The sequence below is a fragment of the Gymnoscopelus microlampas genome, assembly GCF_963454915.1.
Source record: "Gymnoscopelus microlampas genome assembly, chromosome: 4".
Lineage (NCBI taxonomy): Eukaryota > Metazoa > Chordata > Actinopteri > Myctophiformes > Myctophidae > Gymnoscopelus > Gymnoscopelus microlampas.
In genome coordinates this window covers 31254498-31278131 of record NC_139941.1, presented here as the reverse complement: position 1 = coordinate 31278131, position 23634 = coordinate 31254498, and the positions used below count along the sequence as shown (strand labels likewise).

Below are 23634 nucleotides of genomic sequence, written 5' to 3'. Positions count from 1 at the left end.
CTGTTCCCTCATATCAAAGGTTTGCCTGATGCTAATGAGTGCACTTCTCTAACAAAAGGACTGGGACATTATGATGATGTAAGCCTGCTGTAGTGGGTGGTCTGTTGCAGAGCAACCACCAGCTTGCTATCATGGCCAGTCAATCATCTTCAGCCTTTATGCAGTTGGAAAATGGACACTTATCCAAGCAGAATACCTCTAATGGATCATTACAGTAAACCTCACATTCCCTAGTGGGCACCAAGCCGCTCATCTCTCCAGCGGCTGCTGCATTGCATCATTATATTTTTCTGAACCGTTATTGGTGGTGATGGTGCAGATGAAACAAAAAATATATCAAGATATCAAAGATGCTGAGTCATCTGCAACCAGTTCAACTTGCAGTTCTCTATTATACATACAAGCAAATATGCCTTTGCAGACAAAACATTGTGTATCAATAATTAATAGAATAAAAACATCATATAGCCTATGTTCTCTTATACTTGAGTATTGTGATAAAACAGAGGCTTTCACATCAGTACACTGTATAGTGCTCTCATATTACCTTGTCCCTAACTCTGCACACATAGCTTGTACTAGTGACCAATATGCCTCTCATCAGCTTAGGTAATGTGATCACGCATTCAGCTGTCTACAGTCAGTGGTCACTTACATACGTCATCTCTGTCCAGAGCTACTGTACTGCAGAATCAGCAGCTGTACAGCTAATTCAGGACCCATTCTGGTTGATATACGTAGCTGCCATGGGCTTTCCTGGAACATCCAAACACATCTGATATCAACATAAGATAGCTTTATTCATTGAGCATACAAAAATGGAATGGAGGAGCACACTCCATTTCCTTAATCTGGCAAGTCTCCAGCCACAGCAGCAGTAAAGACATCAGAAAACTGGACCCCATTCTGATTGAGCCGATTAAAAATATCTTGCACATTTGTCCGTAGGGTCAAAGGGTCACAAAGGTATCGTACATCATCAGAAATATCCAACAGCCTGAGAAGGAAAGCAGCCCTGGTGAAGAGGCCACATAGGGTGCCATGGAAATTTGAATCCACAAGAAGTGCCAGCCATGCCGGGTTCAGGGTCTCACCTACAGAGAATAAAGAACATGCTAACACACAACATGTACTGTGTATCATAGCTACTTATGAACTGATTATGATTTCCATTTCCATATCAATATCTACACAGTAAAAACAAAAGACCATACCACTGGTCTGGCATGTTTAGCCCTGTAAACATTTTCCAAAGCATACTGGCGTTTGTGAAGTTTTTGAATGTTAGCTTTCAAATGCATTATAACATAACATTGACCAAATAAATATATATATGGTTACAGAATTGTCACTGTGCTATCTCAAGCAAGTTTCAAGTCTTTGCAAGTTGATTTTCAGACCATACTGAGATGAATGTTAACCAGTGGCAAAATCTAGAAAAATACACTCCTCACAGCGCAGATCCCCGCCAGGCAGGGTTGCCTACCAAGGGCTGTCATGGGGTGCAGCTGTCAGGACACGAGGAAGGTGAGGGGGAAATAGAGCCTGTACGACAGACAGTGCAACTGTACGTATGTGTGGCGGCCCCTATGGACAGAAATGAAGCGGTTTTGGAGGCACGCTCTATATAGATGCCCCTCATGACTGGATGCTGCGTTCATGATGTATACGAAATAGGCTCCGGACACAAATTTGGGCAGGTAATTGCAGGCAAAGGGTAAGGAGTATCAAAACCCTGTTTGACAGTCATTGTCACCTGACTAACGAGACGATTATGTTCCTAATTTTGTTGGTTGGCAACTGTTTGTTGCCAGACGGACAGACTCAAGGGACCAAAAACATACAGTAAGCTTTGGAAAATGGCCATGCCAAACCATTGCTATGGTCCACGAACACTTTCAACCTGGCATCCCTATTTTGGGCATTATAGGCAAGTAGCAGATTATTACAAATAGCAGATCTACAAGCTCAGAATTCATTGTGGTGCAATGCGTTGTGAGCTTGTAGACCAGCTATTTTCACAATTTGCTGTTCGATGAAGTATATAGGGTTTAAGTGGTTAAATGAATGTATTGTTTACCTGGTTCAAAGTCTTTGCAGACCATAAGGTTCTCTAGGATCTGCGCAACATTCTCCTCTGCCCACAATCTGAGGCTCTCTGCCAAGGCAGTAGACTGACAGTATTTGTTTGCAATCTGCAGCAGGTAAGGAAGCAGATATGCAGACATCACGGAGGGCTCTGCAAACATATTGGCTTCATCTTGCTCATACAGACTGGCACACCTGTTGAAGTGAAAAATAACAATTGAGCAATATAAGAAGAATCTGACATAATACGAATGTCATCTAGATGAGAGTACTGACTGGGTGAGGTAACACACCCCATCTCATTGGCTTCTTTCAAAACAGCTCCAAGGTTAGGCTCAGGCAGATGACAAAGCAGCACCTCCAATGTCCCAGGACTATCCCAGTATTTCTCCACTAGCAGATCCAGCAAGAAGGGCACTGCCTGATTGACCTGCATGAGGTAGATGTTTCTCTGGCCTGCTCCTCTTCTGGCATGGTAGAGCATGGAAGTGAAACACGCTGCTTTCATCCTTACCTGCTGGCTCTCATCCTGCAACAGGCAAAGGGCTGTGTTGATCAACCTGCACAACACAAAATAGACACATTTCCTTCAAAGGAAGCAGGAGAGAGATCATGAGATCTAAGATCTGATTTTACACCTCAGTACCTGGTGCTGATAACTAGGAACGTGTGGTTCTCTGTCAGGGCTCGTCTCATTATGGGAGCTCCAGCCAGACACAGAGCCTGAGCACAGGCCATCCTGAGAGCTTCGGGAGCCGCTGGGTCCCGGTGGACCTCCAACATGCTGCACAAGCGCTGGAACATGGAAATCTGAAGGCTGATGTACATACAGATAAGAAAGAAGTGAGGGAGGCGGAGTTCATTGTCTCAAAGTAATTTGTTTTCACACAGAAGTAGGAAACAATGAAATACATAAAATGTAGAGGCCAACCTCTGGGAAAGCAGCAGGCTGGCAGCACAAAGGACCCAGGACAGGAACTCTGGTCCACCCTTCTGGCCTTCCAGGTAACCGAGCAACAACTCCAGGCACTCCAGCAGGATGGGCCCATCCAGTGCAGTTGACAAAGAAGAATGTTGAGGTAAGACGGACTGACATGCAGAGGTCATCACTGCTACCAGGGCTGCCAGGTAGGTCCTACGGTACTCCACACTGTGACTCAACAGTGCCTCCCTCAGGTTGAACTGGGCAGAAGGAACACTGATAAGTCTTTGTCACAGTGACATGGACATAGTGTCCATAAATCATCATAACACAACTGGGAAGACATTAGGTCTATGGGGGAAATCTGTAAGATAATAAGGGCATATTCAACCACAGGGCATAACGAGATAATTTCTTCATGGTTGAATAACAGCTTTCAAAAGCAATGTTACAAAGTGCAAAATGTATGTCAGTTCTTAGTGGTCTATTCTTCATCATCTCATTTGCCCTGATACGTTTCATCCTCACACTGTGCTCTTTTGTTAATATAACAAAAGAGCACAGTATGTTTTCTGAAAATACTGTACATAGTATACAATCATTTAAGTGTGATGAAATGCCACATTTGACACAAATGTAACTGAAATGTTAATGGGGGCAACATGCAGTATATATTTCTAAAACAGGTATCTTGTGATAAAGGGTGACTAATCCTAGTGGAATTGTTAAAAAACAAAAGGGGATATAGCTATAAAGGCATCATTACACAATGTAGAGAATGCATAGAATGCAGCAGTTTGTTTGTCAAGTGAGCCAATGAGAACCTTATGGCACAGCACAGAAAAAGACAGATCCTTGACATCACTGTTCAAGTATTCAAGATTATAGAATATAATAGCTCATACACACACCCATTTCTTGCGGAAGGGGAAAATAAGATCTCCAGGCTGATTTAACTCTCACATTGCATTATATTCAAGCATATCTTTGCTTCCTTGATTTCCTTATATTGTGTTCTAGCAAAGTCATGTTGTACTGAAAGTTGTTGGACAGGTTTTGAAAAGGGGCTTCTGCAGTAACCACTACTTGAGAGAAGGAATCATGTCTTACCTGCAGCACTCTCTGGATCACCTGTTGCAAACTAGCCTCTTGTAAGTCACACCCATCCACCACACAAGTGACCAATGTGAACTTCAAATCAGGGCTTGCTGTAGAAAAACTTTCCCATATTTGACATGCCTGCATTAGGTCTGCGCACAAAAAGTGAATGGCTTTTTGATGGAAGGACGATGACCCGACCTGTAGGGTTGACATAAGGGATTTATCAAAATCTGTGGTGCGTGTGCGTGTGTGTGTGTGTGTCCATGCATGCGTGCGTCAGTGGCGTGTCCAGGTGCCACCCCATTACCCATTTTGTGAATTTAGAAAGGAATGCATCCAGGGTGCGTCGCAGATCGAAAATTCATAGCACTGACTGACCGGTTTTTCTGAGCGTCTTAACATTTGTGACAACTGACAAGACAACAATGATGGTCGGATTAAGTATCATTAGGGCTGTCACCATGACAAGTTGACGATTAATTGTCACTCAAATAATTGCGATTAACGATTCAATTGTGTGTTTGGCATTGAACATTGGAACACATGAAGCCTTTTAGGCTTCATAATCAAAGATTGCACAGGGCAGATATGATAAATAACTGAAATATACAAAGAAATTATTGACATGTTTAATTTTTATACTTGTAAATAAAGCAGAAATAGCTGATCTACAAGCTTGTGACGCGCTGTAAGCTTGTAGATACTATTTCTGCTTTTTTAATATTTGCAAATGTGTGAAAATCTTTCAACTTGGAAACGATGGATGGATGACGATTATGACAAAAATAATTGCGATTATCTCAAATAATTGCGATTAGACGAGTATGTAATAATTGTGACAGGCCTAAGTATCATTGCTAAATTAGGCTATTCAACATCATCTACCTGTAAATGCACACGTGCATGCATACGTACGCCTGTGTGTACGCATGCATGCAGTCAACAATGTCTGGCACGCCACTGGGTGTGTGTGTGTGTGTGTGTGTGTGTGTGTGTGTGTGAGTGAGTGTGATGGAGAGAGAAGAGAGTAAAGTATAGCAAAGTATACCTGAAGTCTATGCTGTGGTGTATGTAGCTCACGTAGAAGTGTGTCACTGATCTTGTGCAGGAAGGCCTCAGAGCAGTATCTTCTCAGTGAGTGTGCTACTCCAAGGTAGGCCTCTCTCACCATGGGACAGTGCTGAGCTCCAGTCGACAGCCACAACAAGGCTTCCACTCTGCTTACCACCTCACGCAGATCAGCTGAAGTGGCCCTACAATTAATGACATGGCATTATCAAAGTGTTTACCACAGCCAGGTGTTAATCCATGCTCCTATAGCCAGGTGTTAATCCATGCTCCTATATGTCAACGAATTTCCAGTTTCCACTAGCAAAAAGCACTTTAGTGTTAACTGGTAACCATCAGCTCATGAAGGAATAAACCATTTCTAATGTTAGTGTTCTTACCTGTCTGTGCATAGAGCTCTGTCTAGAATGGCATTGATCTGTAATAGCTGTCCATGGAGTCGGTTGTGACAAGAGGGTTTCTGGGAGTACAGCAGCTCAGCTGTCAATTGGAGGATATTGTTCATGTATTCTGACGGAGGAGTCATGGCAACCAAGGCCTTGGAGGACATCACTCTGACACTATAGATGGGGCTGGCAGCCAAATGGAGTAAAGGAGCCAGGAAGTCTGACAGAGCTCTGGGAAAGAAAGACCAGAGGAGATACAAATACCAGGCCAAGCCATGTCAGTCATGAGAAGATTATTGTAATGCAATACAATAATAGTCATGAGAAATAGCTCAGATGTACATAATGAACATACGTTTATTGACCATTTAGTTCACCTTGCCTTTGTGGAGCCTTATGGCTAAAATGATTATCACAATTATTGTTGCTTAATATTGTAATCAAAATTATGAATCCTTATTATTGCTAACTATGATGTATCATATTGCTGCTCATTTGTTGATCGGTGCCCTATCGTTGGTACTGTTTGTAGTGGCCTCAGTGATTTAGTTACCTCTGGGTGCCGGATGGATGGGGAGATGAGGTGTACAATGTTGGTTATTAACCCTTGTGCAAAGGTGAGGAGACAAGGTGTAACAGCTGACCAAATACAGACAATCATAATTTAAGGTTTTTTAAATAAATTGTGAAGGCCTACCTTGCCTACTTAAAAAATACAGCAGACTAAACTAAAGGATGATCTAGCTCAAGCAAATTACATGATGATGTGCAAACTACAATTCACCCTGTTATGTCTGGGATGCCAGGCTGGAGTTTGGCTAATAACGTGAGGACAGGGTAGAGGGAAGGGTGGAGGTATAGCCTGGCCTCCCCGGACGGTCCCTGGAGGTCTTGTGCTGCCCCCTTTAGCTCTTGCAGAAGGAAGGGCTGCAGTGCAGGGTAGTGGATGAAGAAGGCAGGGGGAGACATGGCATGCTGCGTAGAGCCTTCCTCACCCCCAGGCTGCTGGCCAACCATTCGTGAGCACAGAGCACCTATAATAATAAACTTTATTTATTTCATTTGTATAATCAAGTGACTTCAATGAACATCAGAAGATATCTGACTAGGAAGTTAAAAAAAAGTTGGGTACATCAAATAAAAACACAATGTTTATCATATTGGATAAACTGTCGCTCCAACTCGAGCTCCAGACACACCCAGGTTAATTAACGTCTTACTGTATAACTGTAGGGCAGCATTCCTCATCGCCCAGCAAGGAGAACTGAGCAGCGTGAGGGACAAGATGGCTATATCAGGGGCAAACTGAAGGATGGCCACTCCCAGCCCAGAGCCACGCACCAAGGCCTGCAGAGTGTGGACTGCACTCACCTAGGTAGAATGGAGAGTATAAGAGCTTGCATACAGTACAACTTGCATGTATGTGTAGTTTGTCAGACAAGTGTATTTATATGTGTGTCTCTCTTTGTATGTATGGCCACTATTATTTTTATTTTTGTATTTCTTATTTTTCATCCATGCCAATTTTACCTGAGGCAGGTCCAGTGTTTGGTCCCAGTTTTGAGGTAGAGGAGTTCTAGCTGTCTCCAGTAAGGTGTGTACGCTGTGGGCCAGCAGGGGCCGGGATTTGCTGGCCTCCTCTGCAGACACTACACACAGGATAAGCATGGGAAGCCCTGCTGCTCGCCGCGTCACAGATGTACAGCGAGGAGACTGCAAAACATGCAGCCCCTGGAAAGTGAAAGTCAGAGAGGATGAAATGAACCTGTCAAGCAGCAGTCTGAAGGGTGGATCATTAAATAACCCATGGGGACACCTTTGACAGCTTACTTGTTTCAGCATTTGGGCTGGGATGTCCCTTAACTCCAGATTGCTACTGCTCAGCAGAGAGGCACATAATTTGGTGAAACCCACACAGCAACCTTCCACTGCCCCCTGGTGGAGAGAACCACGTTGTTGTTTTTACAGGGATGAGGATGACAAGTGTTGAAGTGATCTATGCCCTGGGCTGGATTTCTTTCTTACCCAATGGCGACATTTGAGCAGAATGTCTTTGAATACTTTTGAAGCCCTTTTTAGCTCCTCCACTGTTAGGAGTGACAGTGTTTTGGATTCAGCAAGGATTCTCTCCACTAGAGATCCTAAAAAGAATCCTATTTCCTAGAGAAGAATAGAAAATACATTATCTACAATATAACCAGCAAAGATTCATATCTGTGGTGATGGTAATGGTGTTTCAATAATCTCTATCTTATAATTGGCATGCACTTCTACTTTACCTTGAGTGTTACCCAGCAGCAGGTTAGAACCAAGCTGTGTTCTTCAGACAGCAGAACACACTCCTCTCCTTCTCCACGGCTCTCCACATCCGCTTGGGCTATCAGAGAACTGATGGCATTCCCCATGTCACAGAAAGATGGGAGCACGTCTGTGAAAGAATGCAGTGATTTAAGGATACTAGTCCATACCCACATTTCCATCCACCATCTGATTTTTGCAGACTAACCTGGTAGCTACCTCTGGGTTCCTGAATTTCCTGTGGATGATTTATGGGATAAATAAACTCTGTAACAAAGGCCTATGATAGTCCCGTTTTGTCACAATCTCTACAAATCAACACAGATTTTTGAACCACACACACACACACTATATACTCCAATTGAAGGAGTAAGTATCTCAGGGTCTTGTTCTCGAGTGAGGGAAGGATGGGGCGTGAGATCAGCCAGAGAATCGGAGCAGTGGGAGCAGTATTGCATTCGCCGTACCGCACCGTTGTGACGAGAGAGCTGAATCAGAAGGTAAGCTTTCGATCGAACAGTAAATATTCTTTCCTACTCTCATCTAGGGTCATGAAATATGGGCAAAGTTTCAAAGTGCTACATATTAAAAACAAACAAAATAATAATAATACAATAATAATAATAATAAATTAAATATTATATATCTATATTATATATGCTACATAACCCCCATTTCCAGATCAGTCTTCTCTCCTGGACACTGAAACATTACCATTCTGGTCAACAGTGTTGTCCTGGGCAGCACACCCATACAGTACACCCAGCAGAAGCAGAGAGGTATTCTCCAGCAGGCCCAGTAGCTCAACGGTCAAATTATTGTCGATTATGTCACACAGAACACCGGGCACCTCAAGCAAACACCTCTCAAGGGCACACAAAATACCTGGAACACAATTCAGAACATCATCATCTTACACTGTATTTTACAACAGATTAAGAATGGAAACATTCTTAATCTGTCAGAGTATGGCATGAGTGAGAAATGGCTGCCATGTGATTATGAGCTCAGGACTCACCATGTATAGGTTTGGTCCTTGCAGCGAGCATCATATCAGCCTTAGCAGTCAGGTAGTGCTGCGCCAGTTCATTCACAAGGTATCTGACCACACCAGAGGCCCTGCGGTCACTTAAACTGCTCTCATTAACATTACTGTTTATCCAGAGATCCTGACACTGGCCTTGAGATCTGCAAATGAAAGAGTTCACAAAAGCTCAGCCCTCACTAGCACAGCAGACTTTATTCTGAGAACACTGCATACGCTGGAGGTAAAGCTTACTTCTGGAGGAGCACCTTCATCATCAGGGCTCCCATTTGAGCCTCCTGTACCCGAGGACTGCAGAGAAGTTGCTTGGTTCGTCTGAACAACACAGGGGTGATGTCATCTGAAAAACTGAGTGGGAAGAATCTCAACAGCAACCCTGCAGAGAGCTCTCGGATCTGGAAAAGTATGAAATCATTTAAAAGTTATCTTTCCATATACTTATTTTTGAATTCTAAACAGGGATTGTGAAGCACCAGTAGCACCTCATTGGTGGAATCTTCAAAACAGCCAATGAGGACCAACTGTTTTGATCTGCAGAAGAAGTTCCACTGTCCTCTTTGCCTGGCCCAAGTAATAAGAGTTGCCATGTTCACTGCAAAAACAGTTTCATGAAGATTGTTAGTACATAATAATATTAAAGCCATATACACACATATATGCAGGCAATGTATGCACCATTTTGGGTATACATTAGAGTACAAGAAAAATGTCAGCCTTCGCCTGGCTTTTCCATTCCGGCTCTTAAACTAACCTGGCGGCTGCCCCTTCTTTCTTTCAGGACTCCAGGTGTCTGTACAGGTTTCCAGAACTGCAGAAAGCAGAAGCAATACCGTCTTCTTCCTCTGATAACTGTGTCCTGGTGCCAGATAGGAATATGGGAGCTGACCCAACCAATCCACAAAACCTAAGGAAAATAATAATTCACCATCAACCTGTCCCAAAGAACAGCTTTTTATTATATATATAAGAACAGTTTTTATTTCTCTCACCCACTCCCTGGCTCAGTAACAGCTCTGCTTCCTTGGCAAGGCTTGTATCTACATTGTTTTTGACCCTTGGTCCTCTGACATGGGCCAGGCAGCAGTCTCTGATACGAACCAGGAACCTCTTTACTCGTGCCTGTAAATGTTGCCGGAAAGGTGAGGAATCACAATTCAGATTTTGAGTAATAAATGACCTCATCAGGGACAGCTCCTCTGAAGTTGGCGCATCCTTTGTCTTTGGTGAGCAACTCAGGACATTGAGGGCAGCAAGACGGACTTTGTCATCCGCAGTCCCGAGAGCCAACTGGAGGGTCTCCAGGGCTGAGTCACCTTGGAGTGCCAAAGGTGAAACACCACCTGTGGCCCGGCAGGAACTCATGATGCTGGCCCAGGCATGGAGGTGGCCTGGGGCGGCCGGCTCTAAGTAGGCCAACAGAGGTTCCATAGCAGAAGGGAAGACTCGTAAGGTGCAGGGTAATATGTGGCTTGAACTGTTGTTCTGAAGAAGGGTCACTTCAGAGGTCAAAGCCTCAAGAAGGGTGGACCTCCAACGCAATGCCCACTGATTGGCAAGATGCAGCTCAGTGGGCGGGGAATCCTTTGGTGGGGCATCACACAGTTCCCTCCTCTGCAGCTGGATCAGGCATTTGTAAAGCTCAGAAGCACATGGTGACAGATGATTGGTGGAGAGGCACTTCAGGAGATGATTGGGAATTTCAGTATAACTATCCAGCACCTGTGTTGTTGAGGAGACGTTAGTCAAAGTCAGCGTTGCCACACCTGAATTTCAAATAAAGGTCTATCTTATCTGTCTATTGGTTATTTTACATTGAAGTAAATGTATTTAACTCACCGTGTCAGTACCCAAATATGGGATTAGAGCACAAAGAGGCGAATATTTGGCTTTTGCCTCCCATGGGAGTTTGATTAGACGTTGAAGTAGAGTAGAATAAAGACTTTTATTTCTGTCTCCAAATCGTTGACAGTCCATCTCATAGATCTCCAACAAAAGACAAAAGGCACTGTGCACAAAATCTTGCACACCATCCACCTGCCATTGCAAATAGATAACGAGAATTATATATATTTTTAAAGCAGCCACGGGCAAAACACAACCTGTTCAAGGACATGAACCAGGAGTGTGTAAATTATAACAATAATTAAAATAGCTCAATTTACTAATGATGATTTTACCACAGGACAAGGTAACTTTTTTTTAATGTACAGTAATCTAATGAAGTCAGTCACACTCACTGGGCTCTCTGCATTGTCCCAGATAACTTTAACTAGTTCCGATTGTAGACTGCAGTCTTCAGCTAGTAGGCGAACACCTGTCATGTCCAAGATGTCAGCCAGACTCCCTTTCACTTTCTTCAACCATAGTATCAATGCTGCAATGACAACAGTCTTAACAGTTCATTTTCCCATATACAGTATACAATTATGCACAGTGCACATTTTAGTGCACACTAAAACTGTACATATTTTTCACCTTCAAAGACATAGTAGTGACAGGCCGACTTCTCCTCACACAGAGCAGAGATGAGAGGAAACAAACCTCCCAGGAGTAAACACACCTGGAACAGAAATAATATATTTAGATTTTAGTTCATTGATGAAGGGAAGCACAAGAGACAAAGGTCAAGAATGCTATACTTGGAAACAGATTGAATGATTTTGATATACCTCTGTAGTGTCCACACAGGAGCTGAGCAGGATCTGGGCCCGGCTGCAGGTCAATAGCCCCCTGCTCACAGCTAGCCTGTCTACTCCATCTTGCCCTATAGAGTTGCACTGCACACGGAGCTCACCAACAGTCAGCATCCAAGGACCTAACGGATGCATTGCATCAATAACATGAATCCTAACATTGGTCTATCTCTGTATCCACAGCATTTTGTTTTCAAAGATGACCTTTACAGTATTTTTTCTATTTTTTGGGGGAGGAGATTATAGAACAGGGGTGACATGCAGCATGACACAAACTCAATGCATTTTCTTTCCCCAAAATGTATTTGCCCATATATGATATTCCACAATACATTCAGAATGATACTTAACCTTACTCAAATATCCAATAAAATTTGAACAAACTCAGTTTCCATGGATGTAGTAAAAATGGCATACAGCACTACATCTCAAAACGTCACTGATTTTCATAATGTAAACATGCTGATTGTTTTGTACCTAAATGAGAGATCTGCAGCAGACTCCAAGCTGCCTCTCCTCCAACTCCACTTTCTGGTGCTGTGTTGATCAGCATGGCCACAGCGGTACCAGCAAACAGCCGCGTGTCCCTATTGGAACACTGCAATGCAAACACAGAGAACAGGGGCACTGAGAAGAAAGGTAGTAAGGCAACAGTAATTTGATACTTCAAGTTAGACAGATACCTGTTATGAATTATGACTGACGTCTGTGCACAATGATACGAGATGCATATTCTATTCCTATTCATTTTGTTCTTGTCTCATATCTTTTGGTCACGTCATGTGTCAAATTCTGTATATATATTCTGATTATTCTCTATGTGTGTAGTAAACTTCAGAACTTGTCGTGTGATGCTGCCTGGTGTCATCTTGTTCTCCATGTGTGCGCGACTCAACTGAAATATCACTCACCACCCTTAGTTAGATGGAGACTCTTAAAGGACCACATGGTTGGTCAACCCAACCCGAATCACAACAATACCTTTCCAAGGATTATGTCCATGAGGGCCTGCAGGATACTCTGGACTGCTGGACTCCCCTGTTCCTTTACCCACACCAGAGGAGCTACCTCACCAGGCAAGAGCTGAAAAATCTGCAAACAAACCTATGGAGATCACAGATTTCACATCAGTAACAACAACAACAACAACCACATGTGACAAATACTATCATCAGTCACTCGTGACATACAGCAGTGGTTCTCAAACTTTTTCATGTCAAGGACCCCAAAAGTAATTATATATTTGGCCACGGAACCCCATCTGACAATATTTTGTGCCAGGGACCCCATACAAGATTTCTTGAAAATAGCAGATCTACAAGCTCACAATGCAGACAAATAGCCAATTTATAGGGTAAAGTGGTTGAACTGATTTTGATGCTTTATTATCTACTTTTGCTCGGGACCCCCTGGAACCCCCTCAGGGACCCCTGGGGGTCCCCGGACACCACTTTGAGAACCACTGACATACGGTTGCTGTCTACAACTACCTTAACTGCAGCATAGCACATGGGTCCATTTCTCAATGCTTCCTCTTGTAGTATAACGGGGAACAACTCAGCCACCTTTTTTAACAAGGAGGGGCAGATCTCTCGCCACACAGCACGGCCAATAGTGCTGTCCTCCAGGAACATGCAGGCTGAAAATGTTAGTCATAAAGTTGAAACGTTCATTATGAATGCAATTACAAACAGCAACATATATCATCATCATTAACCTACACACAAACCTCTCTGCAGATCTTCAATTGACATCTGAAAATAAAACAAGGTGAAAGTTATCGCCAATGCAATGATGAATGAATACACAGAGATTTGACAAACAAGGATCAACTGAATATTCGGTACCTGATCAACGTGGACTATGGAGTGCAAACAGAGATAGGTTTCTTTAAAAACTAGCTGGTGATCCACCTTTGCCAGATGTTGCAACATCTGCAAAAGGAAATGGAGACTCATTAAGATGCACTTTATTCACTATAAGCTACGCATCAAATCTATCTAACCAGAGTAGATCTAGATTCTAAGCCTGACCTGGTCCAGTTTACGACTGGCTGTGGAGATGTTAATCATCTGTAATTGCATGGAGATGAGGAGCTTCACTAGAAGCAGTAGGTGACTCTTATCCACAGAATGTAACTCTGCCTCTGGTATCTTTCTCAACAGCTGAGTGGCCTCCTCCAGACATCTCTCCTTGCATCTCTTCACATCACTCCTGTTAAACGTCAAACATGTCACATTCATTCGACTTTATCAATTGACAGCCCTCACTAGGATAAGATATGGGGCTGTGGCAGCGGTGGCCTAGTGGTTAGAGGGGCGGCCTTGATACCGGAAGGTCCCTAGTTCGATTCCCCAATTCATCACATCAATCATGAATCACCGCTGAATAGCCCTTGAGCAAGGCTTCCATGCAGGGTCCGGCTGGAAACAAGCTTCGTGCTTAGTCCGACACCCTGGGTAAACAACAAACTTTGCTTTGCTTTGCCAAATCTTTTGAAAATAGCAGATCTACAAGGTCACAATGAGTCGCGATGCAACAAATTGTGATCTGCTATTTTCAAATGGACGAAATATATATAGGGCAGAAGTGGTTAGTGTGTTTTGTAATAATAATCAAAATCTACAAAGTAACTAGTATTTTTCATATAATTGTAGTGGAATAAAAAGTACAATATTTGCCTCTGAGATGTAGTGGAGTAGAAGTAAAAGTACTGGAAATTGGAAATACTGCACTTAGTTACTTTCCACAGACCGTCTGTGCACAGTTGTAAATATTATTATGTACCCCACCTGGAACATTCACCCAGTTTAATGACAAGGAGTTGAAGGGTTGTGCTGACATCTGTGGCTGTTGTTGTGATTATGCAGTCTTGCAGACTCGCCATCAGATCTTCAGTTGACAACATCTTTCCCTTAAATCCCACGGTGAATAAATATTATACTGTAACTGTTGTTATACACGTTTACAAATGATGGTACCTTCTTCCTCGTGTGACCAGTGTTGCCTTATTTTGTGATAGAAACACGTAACCAGGTCTAGGAAAACATGCCCAAAAGATGAAACTTAGGGCCACATAGTATGAGCCCTTTAAACTTATGGCATCGGTTATTTGAAAATAGCCGATAAATAGCTGTACAAGCCCACAACTGAGTTTGTAGATCTGCTATTTTCAAAAAACTCTTGCAATAAAATGTGAAATATTTTGAATGTGTTTTAAACATTTTAACAACACAAATGTTCCCTAGCTTAACTGGCACAAAACATTTTCATGAAAATATTTGAGAACCACTGGTTTAAATAATATATAATAAAAATGGAAGCAAGCCTAAATAAGCAAGTACACTTTAGAAACAAGCCCAAAAAAACGCAACCCGCAACTACCACCAATATTTACAAGCAACTTTACAGAAAAACAAGCATAGCGTAGCTTATAATAAGCCGACATGGCAACACTGCTTCTACTACGTGAAACCGGTTATATAACTGGAACAACAAGGCGTTGCTGCCATCTTGTGGCAGTGTGGTCGTGTGTATTGTAGCCTCCTCCTAGAAAGTACTTTAGCTTTTATAGTTGACACAGTGTGAATGTTTTGGGGGGGAATTTTATGAATCAATAAAGACACGGAATATGATATGAAATATTCATCATTATTCAATGAAATGTGAAGGAAGTGTTTGAGTTTTACCATGTAGTACAACTCCAAGCCAGTTGGTGTCTCTATTGATCTTTTGATCGTCAGCGTGTTTCTTCTGGGTTCAAGAGAACAAGCGTTCCTCTAGATAGTGTTGCCATGTCGGCATACTCTAAGCGACTTTTGGGCTTCTTTTTCTGTGAAGTTGCTTGTCAATATTGGTAGTTGCGGGTTGCCGTTTTTTGGGCTGGTTTCTAAAGTGCAGTTGTTGCTTTGGGCTTGTTTCACACATTTTAAATTATTTTAACCAGTGGTTCTCAAATATTGTTCATGCTATGGAATGGACCCCCAAATTAATATGAATTTGTGAGCTTGATGTAGATCGGCTATTTTCAATGTGTACACTACAGTATAGTTAGCCCTAGAATGTCGGTGATCTACATACATTTCATGTATTTCAAATAGTGCTCTAGTTGCTTCTTTTGGGCTTGTTTTCCTAGACCTGGGTTGCTTATTTCTTTCACAAGATCTGGCAACACTACCTCTAGATTGTGATTGGTCCAGGATTCGTTGCCAAGACATTCCATGGCGGCTCCCTGAAATGAACAAATGGCTAAAGCACACTGTTCCTCTAAGACTTATTTTCTTTGTATGAGCGTTTTAGTGTTGTTTTTCCTCTTTTCACATACAGAAAGTACCCTTGGTAAGGCCTCATTTTACACTTAATTTTCAAATTAATGCCAAAAAGCTTAGCTGGGCGCGTTAACCAGCTTGCGAATGTGATAATCCTTGGCTTAAATATCACATTCGATCGATACATATCTCTGCAAACATTGTAATAATTAGAGGTAACTTATGAAGTAACGTTGCCCTAGGTATTCTATGCATTTACTGTCATGTTCGATTAATTGAATACACAGGACCCCAATGGAATAGTGATTTCTTGGGTTTAATCCTTTTAGCATCCTTTTGTTTAGAACTGTACTTGATGTGCTTTTTTTGCAAACTGTTAATAAAGTATTCAATCAATCAATGTGCTTACACACTGTATTCAACAGTTTTTCAGCCTTCCTATCTAATTGCTACTGGATCCACGATCACAACATTCTTGCTCGGAAACGCGTCGCAGGACATCTCTCTGAAGCTTAGGACAGCATCTCCATCCTATACCACAGGTAGAGAAAGTGTCTCTCATCTAGCTGTTGTATACTGTATATCATGTTTGTTTTTTTTGTAAAAAATGTAATGCAAAATACAAAAGGGTTGTCACACATCAAGATGTCAGTTTGATTTATTTGATTTGCACAACAACTGTATATATATATATATATATATATATATATATATATATATATATATATATATATACATACATATATATATATATATATATATATATATATATATATATATATATATATATATATATACATACATACATACATACATACATACATACATACATACATACATACATACATGGTAAGAAACCCTTTGAGGGCTTATAAGACCGCTTACATTATATACAATTTTAATTTATTGATATTAAAAACTAAAAAGTCAGTTGATGTGTAATGTTGATCTGCTGAGTTTGGCTACAATTTACAGGAAGCCTTTCACCACCATCATGTGGAGAGGAGAACACGACGCAGTGGAATGTCACAACGGAACAGGTGGGAAAGGTAAGAAGCATCGCATTATTTATAATTAAAGTGGTGGTAAGTAAGAGTAAAAGGGTAAGTGATGTGTAAAAAAAATGTTTTGTTTAAAAGTTAAAGATCTATGTTCTATACATTTCTATATATACAAGTGCTGTAAATGTCATTTATAGTATATAGATTATACTTTTTCACTGTATATTTACATTCACAGTGAAATGAGTTATCTGCATTTAACCCATCCTAAGTCACAGGAGCAATGAGCGGTACGGGGCAGCGCCTCGGGGAGCAGTTTGGGGCTGTGTCTTGCTCAGGGACACTTCAACACGTTGTTGAGGCCTGTAATCAAACCTGGGACGTTTGGTTTCCCAGGTGGACTCTCAAACCATTCAGCATTCAGCTATGACCGTCAAGCTTGTTACTAAACAAGTTGGTTCAAGTTGAGATAGGCCTACCAATTTTATCCAATCAGGAGAGAGAAATAATTTTTCAGCTTATATTTTTTATATTCCATTTCCAATTTTGTCTGCTTGTTTTAGTTTGTTGAATTAGTTCACTTGTTTATATCCTGTATGAGTTCTCTCTCCTGATAGGATAAAACTGGTATCCTGACCAGAAAATGTTTTTTCTGTTTACTAGAGAGCTGGAGAGACAAGGAGATGAGACGATGTTGTTAAACAAACACTCTGGCAACGACTGCTATTTGTATGTCCGCTTTTATATACAGTAGCAGTGAGTCAATGTTTCCTAATGCTGCCATCTTTGTCTCCTCTTTTGGGCCTCAGACCATAACACGAGTCCATCTCAGATTGAACCGAAGCCTGAATTTGTGTGGTGATAATGAGACCGATTCAGACTGCTGTCCCAAACCACTTTGTGTTTTGGAGACTCTTCAGTTATCTGCCTGTCTTGGAGACACACCTCAGGCCTTACTGATCATCCAGGTCAAGATCTATGCCCTGTTGCTTCCCACTAGCCCTCTGTCTGGTAAGTCCAATACAAGCTCAGATCCCAGATCTTTTACACTGAATTTAATTCAGAGCAAGTAATCATTCAGCGGTGCAAAGTGATGTCTAGCTATACAATGCTAAACCAAAAATGGCACTCTTTATTTCAGATAAGAAAACGGTAATACCCAATCAAGTGTACCATCCACTGGGCTCCTGTCCCTGTGACCTTACTCCCACAGCATGTGATATACGCTGTTGTTGTGACACGGTATTTGAGTTTCACATAATGACATACTCTGAAATAATAGCTAAAGGCATTTTTAGACAGTTTACATTGTATTTGTTCATGTTCTATTTGAATTTGCCTTCACAGGACTGCTCCCCTGACGATTTGAAGCTATTTGAATCCCACTGTTTCCCTGGGCCGTATGGTGGGAACATATCTCCTACTCCAGCCTATCAGTGCTCAGCCCAATCAGCCGAAAACGCCCCTGATTGGTTTCCATTTCTATGTGTTAACTCCCCATCTGAAAACAATCCATACCTTGGACTTTTTTATCGGGGAGAAACCATGTAAGAGACAAATGTAACAATATTACGCCATTATATGACTTTATTTTCCACATTTAATAATGTAATAACATGTGTTTTGATTGATTGAGTTATTTATTTAACAAATTGCATGTACAATTGATTACAAAAGCACACAATAGTCAAAAGAGAAGTAAAGTGGTCATGGAGAAGATGTGTTCTGGGATGGAGTTTTAAGGATAAGTCTAATAATTCATTTGTTTTGTGAAGTACCTTTTTTTGTTTAGAAAATCTTAGGGGTGTTGGAGTACCAGGAAGTGCAGGCATAGTCGAAGTGACATTGTATAAGTGCTGAAGCCAGTATTACTACAGCTCTTTGATCCACTAGAGATGATATTCTAGCAAAACATTTTACTTTCTGATTTACCTTGGAGATCTTTTGAGTGCCATAATTTCTCCAGATAGCTTATTATATGGAGTGCAGCCTAGATACATTAAAGATTCCTTGGCTGTCTACGGAGTTGCCTACTACCACTCTCCAGGAGATTGTTTTAACTTGGCATTTGCTTGGTGAAGTGACAGCTTGTTGTCTGCCAACCATACACAGATCTTAAAAAGTAGTTTTTCTACCTCTCTTTTTCCTGGTGAGTGACTAGTAGGGCTGAGTCATCTGCAAATAGTAATAAATTACAGTCACAGGCTGATTTCATGTCATTAATGTATAATAAAAAGAAAAGGGGTCAGGGACCAAGAACACTCCCCTGCAGGACACCATGGGATAGTTAGAGGTGATGTTTAACATTGTTATTTGTTTATTACAGTGTTAATTTACTGATACCTATGCACTGTACCATATTCAGCACACCAATCCCTGGGCCCTCCTTCCAACCGTCTGTGTTGTCGGCACCAATTTCCACTGATGACTACCGCCAAGGAACTCCTATTTTCACCTTAAAGGATCAATACTTCACTATACCTCAGGTTAGTTTTTATTTTATTGTATTTTTATTTTATGGTGTATGAAATCCACATTCCTACAAGGTGTGCGTATGCGTGTGCGTGTGTGTCCACAGCATTCTCTCCTGGGTCAGTGTGCAGACAATGCTCCTGTGGCATTCTTGAAAAACTTCCAAGAAAACTGTGTGACCCTTCTCCGCTCCTGCCCAGATCAACCTCCTTTACAGACTACAGCAACTGATTTGAGGGTTCAAGTGAAGGATGGCCAAGGAGGTACAGTATTTATAGTTAATATATTTCGTTTTTATTTGGTAATCATAATATTTTTATATTTCTTTCTTTGACAATTTAAAATAAGGCCACGTACACAAATGTGATCATGATTAAAAACGTGTTAATGATTATGTGTACTTTTGTAATTCTATGTAGCCTTTTGGGTAGCATTTCAGCTAGCGCCTCCTTGTAGGGTGTACAGACTGGCTGGAGGCCAGTTGTATTATTTGGTCAATGAAACAGCCATCTATTTGACTGGATTAGATGCTAACATACAAGGAGAGATTTACGCTATTTTTGCGTTACACCAGAAAAGTATAAAACTGGCTTCATGTGGTTAATCACTGTATTTTGTTGTGAGGTTTTTGTATTCTTTTGTAATTTGGTCAGTCGTATTGCCTTCTTGAGATAGGCATGCATTCTTGCAATGTACTTGTGGCAAACTTGGATTCTCAGTCACATGTACATATTAAACATTATGGTTATATGCAGAATAGGAATGCATGGTTTCACATGGTTATGATGTGCAATGATTGCACACTTTGCAATCATTCACATTCTGCTATTTAAAATGTTTTGACATTTTTGGTGGAATATATTTCAGGTGTGGTTACAGTGGACATGGTGGATGAAGTAGCTGGTGACCTTAGTCACTTTGTCTTGAGCACAGACCCTACTGCTCCTACAAGTATGAATATTTCCCTACATTTACCATTACTTTAATAACTTATATAAGTAACTTTAATGTTATGAGATTGTTTCTGATTTCTTTTCTTTTCCCCAAAACATCATCACATAACTTGTTGCTGATGAAGAGATGTACTTTTGTGAGAATGTAACCGTGGCATTGGATTACAAACTCTTCTGGCGAGGAAACAGCCTTATGAATATCACACTAACACGCACTGTTGGGAATGTCGCCTTCAATGATAGTAGTAAGGGTCTCCAGCTAAGTTTTGCTAACTTACTTGGTTTATAACATTAAAACATTATAGTGTTATGTTTGATGAATACTGACCTCATTTGTTGTACTCTGTCTTTTCAACAGTGCATTTAACTACAAGGTACTCTTCTGTGTTTCTGAACGGCGAATTTACAGGCACGCCAAATTCAGGGAACCCAGGTTAATGCAATTTAAGACTCCATACATTTTGATATAGCCTGCATCCATGCACACACAGGTTTGGCAGCAGTTTATTTCCTTCAATGGTGGGAGCACTGAATGCCAGCCACCACTAAACTGAATGTGTCTTGCATTGGTGGGGTATGTTCATCTTAACTCTATTTATTTGTTGTATATTATGTCTGGTCTATTCTTGTTAAATGAATCAGGGTCATCTCAGTTTATGTGTACTGTTTTCCTGTATGTACAAATCACAGAAACTAGCCAACCTACCATTTGGACAGGTCTGCAATGTTATAGACTTGTTCCACTGGTTAACAGGCAAATATTTTATATAATATATCTATTCAGGGTATCAGGTGGGAAGGCCTGTTATTGGAGGATTTGTGGACACTTCAGAGAACAATACAGGATTCATAGAGAGAACATCAATCAATATTTGGAAGCCAGGTAATATACATTTTTCAATCCAAGAAGAAGACAGTAACATATTGGCATTGCTGCAGCAATAACATCATTGAACAATTTATATGTTGTGGTGTTATGTATAAACTAAATTACTGTTTTCAACAGTAAGTGGTGGGCTCTGTTACGCTGCTGAGATTAGGCCAGTTCTGTTTGGGGAGAACTCAACAGCCGGATGTCTGCTACCAGTCAGCCTACAGAATCTGACTCAATGTAACATTCTGAGGTGAGTCACTGAGTCTGAGCTCACGTTTGATGTATGCATGGATTAAAGTTCTCAGTCTCCATTACTGATTTCAGTCATTTGGATTCCATAGAAGTCAGCATGTCTTCCATGGAAACATGTGGCGTGCCAAAAATAGGCTATCTACAAGCTTTAAAATTAAAGAGTATTTGAAGTGGTTGAACTAGCAATAGAACACATGTTGAATCTCCCAGAAAACCCTAATGATGATGGATATTTCATATAAAGCAAAGGTTAAAGTCTGGTTGGCTGTTTGGCCAAACATTATAATTGTACATATTGTGAAAATTGTTTATGAAACACAGCGCTAGTGTGTGTGTGGGAGTCCTTTCACGCTGTTCCACGAATCGCAGCCCTGGCCCTAACAATTTTCAGTCTTTAGATTTTATTTTCCTTTAATCCATGTGTATGCCATCATTATTTGTGTGTATAATGTCATGATTTTGTCTCCTTTAGAGACACTGTTGCCTCTCTCCAGGGTGCTCTCTTTAAAGCCACACATGTGGCAAAGAGTGGAGACCCAGATTCCCTAAGCCTGGCAGACTGGGCAAACATTACCTGTAAGCACATAATTATTACTTATGGTATAAACAAATATGTTTAAAATAACTTCACATGGAAGCCATTTTGCTCTTATCCCATCCCCGGATGTGACAGAAGAGTAAAATGCCTCTCAGTCTCTAATCATCATGCCTTTCTCACTTTCCTCACTGCACATTCCAGTTGTAACACTGAACTCAAGCAATCCTGCAGAAGACTCCACAAGTTCATGCTCTGGGATTCCGTCGCACTTGCACATCCATGTGAGCAGTGTTGTCACAGGGGTGATAGATGGTATTCATCAAAAGGAGATCCACAGCCTTCAAGTCAGGTATATAATGCTGCACTGCTTTTGTAATCATTTTTTCATTAATCTATAATATGCCCTCTCCTCACACAGACCAAAATGGTTAAGATTATGAGGAATCATGAGTCTCATTAGATGTGTGAAAGATTATGTCTCTATAAGTGGCTCTTTTCCAGTTACAGTGTATCTACTTGGAGAATGGAGTGTGGAGGAGGTGACTCCTCTCCATGCATGAACCAAATGACTCAGTCATTCCCGGTCACCTCCTCAATTACCTTCACTGACATTCCCATCAACACTGGACCACCCAAAACAAGGTGCCCTCTCAAATGATACAAACTTAACAATATAGCTTAATAGTTACTTTGAATTGTGTACATTTCCCTTTGAGCTGTCTGATGGTTTTTGATGCATTTCCCCTTTTGTCCCCTGTTTTTTTCCTAGGTTTCAAATCAACTTCACGGAGTATGACTGTGACAGAAATGATGTGTGCTGGCCTGAGCTTGCCTTCCCCATCACCAGATATTATACAGGTGAGACTTTGATATGTCCCACAGAGGCTGTGTTGAAGTGTGTTCCAAATAGTGGTCAATGGCTGTAGCATTACTGATTTATCTGCTCTTTTCCTCTTTCAGGTGAGCCATACTCCCAGTCACTGGCCAAGGGTCTCATCCTAGTTTTCTTCTTCATCGCTGCCTCGGTTCTTGGGACTCCATGGAGACAAATCCGACAGGCGTGGAACAATTCCTCTCACTAAAACGTACAAGTTCTAATTAAAGACCCAATAGTGGATTGATAATGTGGTGGACCCACTGTAGAGCGTACCTGACATAGGTCCTGATCAAGATGAGAGACAGGGACAAGGGAGAGTGTTTAAAATGTTTGTGATATTGCCCTGTGGACAATTTAATTTAAGAGGATGTTTAATATGTATCATTGTGTAAATAAAAGTAGGTTGCTGAATCGTTTGAAATGAAAAAAATATATATATAAATATTTGTGCTTTTTTTCTCCTTTGGGCGGTTCACTGTCATGTAGGTGGAAACATAGATGTATATCTATGGGTGGAAAGACTGGTGACGCGAGGTTAACTGTCATGTAAGGACTCTGAATCAGGGTTGCCATATCAGCTTATTATAAGCGACTTTGGGCTTATTTCTATGTAAAGTTGCTTGTAAAAAAAGTTTTTTGGGCTTGTTTCTAAAGTGTACTTGCTTATTTAGGCTTGCTCTCAATGTTTTAAATTGTTATTTAAACCAGTGGTTCTCGCCAGAGAGCCCTGTACCAGATTTGTGTTGTTAGAACGTTTAAAAAATATTCCAAATATTCCACATTTTATCTTACAAGCTC

The 23634-nt window shown here is 41.2% G+C and overlaps 2 protein-coding genes across 4 annotated transcripts; one reads left to right on the top strand and one right to left on the bottom strand.

Annotated features, from left to right (window-relative positions):
* Positions 1–521: 521 nt before the first annotated feature.
* LOC311042996 (tRNA (32-2'-O)-methyltransferase regulator THADA) lies at positions 522–14566 on the bottom strand. Of its 2 annotated transcripts, XM_084054109.1 has the most exons (31): positions 14394–14566; positions 13635–13815; positions 13449–13535; positions 13331–13355; positions 13092–13240; positions 12583–12705; positions 12079–12199; positions 11578–11723; positions 11384–11468; positions 11146–11282; positions 10745–10942; positions 9898–10627; positions 9660–9812; positions 9391–9500; positions 9143–9303; positions 8882–9051; positions 8578–8748; positions 7845–7993; positions 7591–7725; positions 7396–7500; positions 7096–7296; positions 6786–6936; positions 6350–6599; positions 5560–5796; positions 5160–5364; positions 4121–4309; positions 3020–3270; positions 2735–2905; positions 2382–2648; positions 2081–2283; positions 522–1094 (listed from the first exon to the last, which is right to left on the bottom strand). In XM_084054109.1, exons 1-31 carry the CDS (start codon positions 14507–14509, stop codon positions 847–849), a joined length of 5625 nt encoding a protein of 1874 aa, XP_083910235.1. In that variant the 5' UTR covers positions 14510–14566; the 3' UTR covers positions 522–846. The 2 variants fall into 2 exon arrangements, with proteins under 2 accessions (XP_083910235.1, XP_083910236.1); XM_084054110.1 differs by lacking the exon at positions 13635–13815 and having other exon boundaries at positions 14394–14522.
* A 1254-nt stretch (positions 14567–15820) lies between these two features.
* On the top strand, positions 15821–23247 carry tctn2 (tectonic family member 2). 2 transcript variants are annotated; one of them, XM_084054173.1, is made up of 18 exons: positions 15821–15939; positions 16295–16411; positions 16845–16918; positions 17680–17881; positions 18012–18112; positions 18218–18417; positions 19236–19356; positions 19449–19605; positions 20210–20293; positions 20421–20540; positions 20654–20728; positions 21080–21178; positions 21302–21419; positions 21894–21997; positions 22161–22308; positions 22467–22601; positions 22729–22817; positions 22920–23247. In XM_084054173.1, the coding sequence occupies exons 1-18, from the start codon at positions 15846–15848 to the stop codon at positions 23039–23041; spliced, it is 2160 nt and encodes a 719-aa protein (XP_083910299.1). In that variant the 5' UTR covers positions 15821–15845; the 3' UTR covers positions 23042–23247. The 2 variants fall into 2 exon arrangements, with proteins under 2 accessions (XP_083910299.1, XP_083910298.1); XM_084054172.1 differs by having other exon boundaries at positions 22461–22601.
* Positions 23248–23634: the final 387 nt, after the last annotated feature.